The sequence below is a fragment of the Rhagoletis zephyria genome, unplaced genomic scaffold (genome assembly GCF_001687245.7).
Source record: "Rhagoletis zephyria isolate East Lansing unplaced genomic scaffold, Rhagoletis_zephyria_1.1 Rzeph_scaffold_01998, whole genome shotgun sequence".
Classification (NCBI taxonomy): domain Eukaryota; kingdom Metazoa; phylum Arthropoda; class Insecta; order Diptera; family Tephritidae; genus Rhagoletis; species Rhagoletis zephyria.
In genome coordinates, this window is record NW_016159082.1 from 90,331 (window position 1) to 95,080 (window position 4,750).

Below are 4,750 nucleotides of genomic sequence, written 5' to 3' on the forward strand. Positions count from 1 at the left end.
TGACCCCGTTTGAACGGGTAAACTTTCATCCTCGGAACAGCAGGATTATAGAAGATTACGCATTCTTAGCAAACCTTGCAATACGTACAGATATCTCACAGGTGAAAATAAGAGCTCATAACATCGAAGAAGATTAGTACTTAACACAAATGCTATCTCAGCGCTATTATTCTTGGCCTATGAGTAAGCAAGGTTCTGATCTTTAGTCCTTTCAACCTAAACTAATGAATTTTACATTACAAACCGTTTTTGCATAGCAACCCTATTTTTGTATTGGTCAACGTAAAAGTTCTTATAAGGCGTCGCGAAGCAAGCCAGGCATTTGCTAGTTCATACAAAAAATTGTCATTTATTTCAATTTAATTTATTTTTCTTTGTTTGAATAGTGTACTGTCGACCCAAATATCAGAAAAGTTATTCACTCAAATTCAAAAAAATTTTAAGCCAAAATCATTCATTCGTTTTGTATATGAATAATTCATAAGCCCTTTTGAATGCATTCATGCAGCCCTCTAATATACATATGAATGCATGTATACTCCTACATACCCATGGGTGCGAAAGATTTAATCAAACTCAAACCGCTCTAATCCAAAAGCGGACTGCCGAAGAGATAACCTTTGGCTATGCATTGCAGGTGGCGCCAGATTTTAACTTTGCACATGTTTCTTGGCAAAACGACATCTGGGGTGGCATACGAAATATATGTATGTACGTATATACATATATGCATTAACGAGACATGCATTAAAATGTGTATACGGAAATGTACTAGCGATTAGGCATTTTATAGTATGTGCGATTAAGAAAAGGTCAATATCCTTAACTGATGTACATATATAGTAGCTAGCAATTAGTAAATAGCGGTTGTATTTTAAATTAAATCGTTTTTTATTCATTTCGAATGTAATCATCAAGCTTAAAAATTAATAAAATCATATTCATACATACATACATATATTAATATTTAGTTATTATTTCCCAAATTATCAATACATTTCCTGATTCGTAAAATATCTTCAGGATAAACACGACAACAACCTCCAATTATTCTTGCGCCAAGCTCAATCCACTGAGGTACATAGGAATCCAGTGGTATGCAATCATCGCGTTCCGTCCATTCTCCTTGCTTTTCATCGTAGATCTCACCACGATTGCTATACACAACAAGAGGTATGTACTCAGCTCCGGCCAATATGTTAAGGGATTTAAAGAGCGGTTTAACAAACTGAAACAATTAAGTTGGATTTAATAGATAATTAATAATGCAAAGTTTAATTCTGCCCTAACTTTATGACACACTTTTATATCATTATCAGTCGGCCCTTTGCAGATTTGTGACAGTTCTTATATAAATATTTTTTTTTTCTGATATTTGAACCCATCTGTGGCTTTACTAACGAGCCTTGCAGTATATCTTAAAATGGTTCCAGGTATACACCCTGTGAACATTGTAGAATTGTAGGTAAATGCTTCCAGGGGTATGCGTCATAAAATTTTTAGTTTATGTCGAAGTGGAATGGTTTGATTTCATATACATATCTCCATACCAAGTTTTATGGTGCCCCGGCCCCTTGCCAATAACCCCAATTATTCACCATTAGTATGCCATTGATTTCATATAGCTCCATAACAAGTTCCAGGACTCTTCCATTAACACTTCCAGAGATATGCGTATGAAAAGTTCGGTTTGTATGGGAGGTGACACGACCCGGTTTTCATTAACTCCAACTTTTTTCCATGAGTGTGTGATTGATTTCATATACATATCTCCATAATAAGTTTCAGCACTCTACCATGATTTGCAGTATGAAAAATTCAGTTTTATGGGAAGTGACACGCCCCATTTTCTTATAACCAAAATTTTTCTCCACGAGTATGCGTTTGTTTTCATATATCTAGATACCAAGATCCAGTACTCTACCAATAACACTTCCAGAGATATGCAATATAAAGATTCGATTTGTATGGAAGGTGCCACGCCTCCTTTATATATCGATTTTTAAGTTAACAACCGTCCTTGTAAAGTCTACAGTAGGTCTCCGAAATTTCAAAAAAAAAAACGGTACAGGCGTTCTTGAGCTTTGCGATTACAAGAAAACGGCTTCCAAAATATATGTCTACGCAAAACTCCTTCAATCCAGAACATCAACGTTTTTTACAATTACATCAGAGCCATCAATGATAACATATAATCCACGTTTTTACATTACCGACACAGCCAATTGCCCTAGCAGTAGCGCTGTAATATATTACGAAATATATCGATGGTCGTCTGCAATAACGACACAAATCAAAATTCAAAAAATAAAAACTCTTACTACTTTTAAGTGGCTCATGTCTCTTGTCCTTGTCTAATTCATGTCGAATCCTTAATAAACTACGCAGTAAAGACTACTAAAGTGAGTGGTGAGGATTAGGGAGGGATGAGACAAGGATTGGAGACATGAGCCACTTAATAGTAAGGGTTTTTATTTTTTGAAATTTGAATTGTGTCGTTATTGCAGAGGACCTTCGATATATAGATAACATTAATATAACCGTTGAAAGTCAAGTCTCAGATGGGTTCTAACATCAGAAACTGGTTTTTGTGAACATTTCATATATAGGGTATTAACATACATAAACCCTTGATATATTAATTAAGCATATCCTTTTCAAGTATGTTAAAATGTCAAAGGTGTATCAAACATTAGAAGCAGCTTTTTATAAGGAGAACTTTTACATTCAGACATATAAGTACTAGTCAAAGATTGTCATTGCCTGCTAATATTTTGCCACACGTTAAACATTCACCAATGTAGGTCAATTTAGATAAAGAACAATGTTTCATTACCATTGGATTTAAACAATTTACGCCTACAGCAATCAGTCGTTCAACAGCATTTGCATTCTTCACTTTATTCCATATTGAATAGGCGGCATTTGAAAAGAGCTCACCATGCGCCAAAGTTTCAGCATCCTATAAATAAAAAGCTATTGCAAAAATCTTCCATCAATTGACCATAATCCACTACTCACCTTACATTGAAATGAAACCCAAAATTTCACATTTGGATAATCGTTTAGCAACATGTCGACAACCGCTTCAGCTTCCATCTGTATAAAAAAAAAAAAGAAAATGAAGTTGTAGTTATTTACGTCCCAACAAACAATGACAGCATAAGCACCTGACATGGTATTGTTTCTATGGCTAAGCCATCGACACCCTCTGCCAGGCAGGCATCAATTCTTGGGCGATGCCAATTTTGTATATCCTCGCTTGAGACACGTTTCGAATAACTGCCTTTATATTCGGAGCAATCATGCAAGTGTGCACCATATGGACCGATTGAAGCCATAATAAGCGGTAGGCCAGCCTCCTGAGTACCATTAGCTTTCTCAACCATTTCGAAATATTTCATTTTAGCCTCTTTGGCTAGCTGTACGCTTTTACGCATCAATTGTATGCTTTCCTCTCGACTCAGCGATAAATGTTCCATGAAACCTTCAATGCTGGATTGATAAGTATTAGAGAGTATAATTTGTGCGCCATCTATTCAGGGGGAATTGATAAGTGCAGCTCATTATGTGAAATCGTTAATAATCTTCTTGCAACAACTTACTCTGCAGAAAATCCAAATGTGTTTGTACCACCGCTGTTGGATTCTTCTGATCAAAACGTGAGCCCCACAATGGATCTCCATCGATTTTCTCTTGCACATGACGGGCAAGTTGCGTTGAAAAGCCACCACATTTAACCAAAATCTGTTGTGTCGGTAGCATTATGGAAAACGTTGAGCAATCTTCTGTGTAGAATGTCAATTGCCGAATAAAAAATCAGCGACCGGCAAAGTTACGCAGTGTGTGGCACAGGATGTCAATATCCATACAGCGAGTAAAAGTGTATGCAATTATGCAGATCAATGAAAACAAAGAAGAAAATATAAATTATATACATATATCTACATACATACATATGTAGTTCCAATTATATACAGGTAAAAATGAAATACATACTCGTACTTCACAAAGAAAACAATGGATGCTCTGATGCGTCCGCTTACCTGCATTCACGTGTGATAGGGCGAGTAGGCGAATGAATAATGCAAAGACGAAAAGCAAGCAGGGTTTCCTTTAACGCAAAACCACAAACAAATCTTAAGTACCTACAACGTTGTTCTTCTTATTGCAATTGTTAACCACTCGCTGTTTTCAATCAGATAAGTTCACGTTTGGTTTATGCTTTCGCGTAGATTAAGTCAAAACACAAGAATAACCAGCACTTATTCGCTAAAATATAGCTCTGCAAGTAAATTTCCAACTTTCTTAAACGATCAAATCAACGAAGACCTTGCTAATCTTTCTCCAAACGCAGTTCGCTAAGTACTGTACCTAAATTTTTCAGTTTAATTTTCACATTAACCTTCTTGCATACGTGCAATATTCAATAATAATAATCTTTATGTTTTCGTTTTGCACATGTATCCACCACTTATTGCTAAATGCAACGAACGTCATAAATGATCAATTTCTGAACATGCGAAGATAAGTCCAAACAACAACAAAACGCCTTGAAAACAGCTGATTTCTTTTTATATCTTTCTTTTGTTGTTTACTTTTACCGCTCTTGTTTTTTTCTTGCGCTTTCCGATAAGAAAATGCACAAAGCGAAAAACGGAAAAGCTAAATATTCAAATTGAAACGGAAATATACGCTTCAAATAGAGCTGGGAGTTTTATCCGGATTTGTATAACAACCGGATAAACGG

The 4,750-nt window shown here is 35.8% G+C and overlaps 1 protein-coding gene across 1 annotated transcript; it reads right to left on the reverse strand.

Moving 5' to 3' along the window:
* Window positions 1-879: 879 nt before the first annotated feature.
* Window positions 880-4,516, reverse strand: LOC108365789 (homocysteine S-methyltransferase 1-like). The gene is made up of 6 exons (XM_017619949.1): window positions 4,047-4,516; window positions 3,606-3,788; window positions 3,171-3,535; window positions 3,022-3,099; window positions 2,837-2,962; window positions 880-1,228 (listed from the first exon to the last, which is right to left on the reverse strand). The coding sequence occupies exons 2-6, from the start codon at window positions 3,763-3,765 to the stop codon at window positions 968-970; spliced, it is 990 nt and encodes a 329-aa protein (XP_017475438.1). The 5' UTR covers window positions 3,766-3,788; window positions 4,047-4,516; the 3' UTR covers window positions 880-967.
* Window positions 4,517-4,750: the final 234 nt, after the last annotated feature.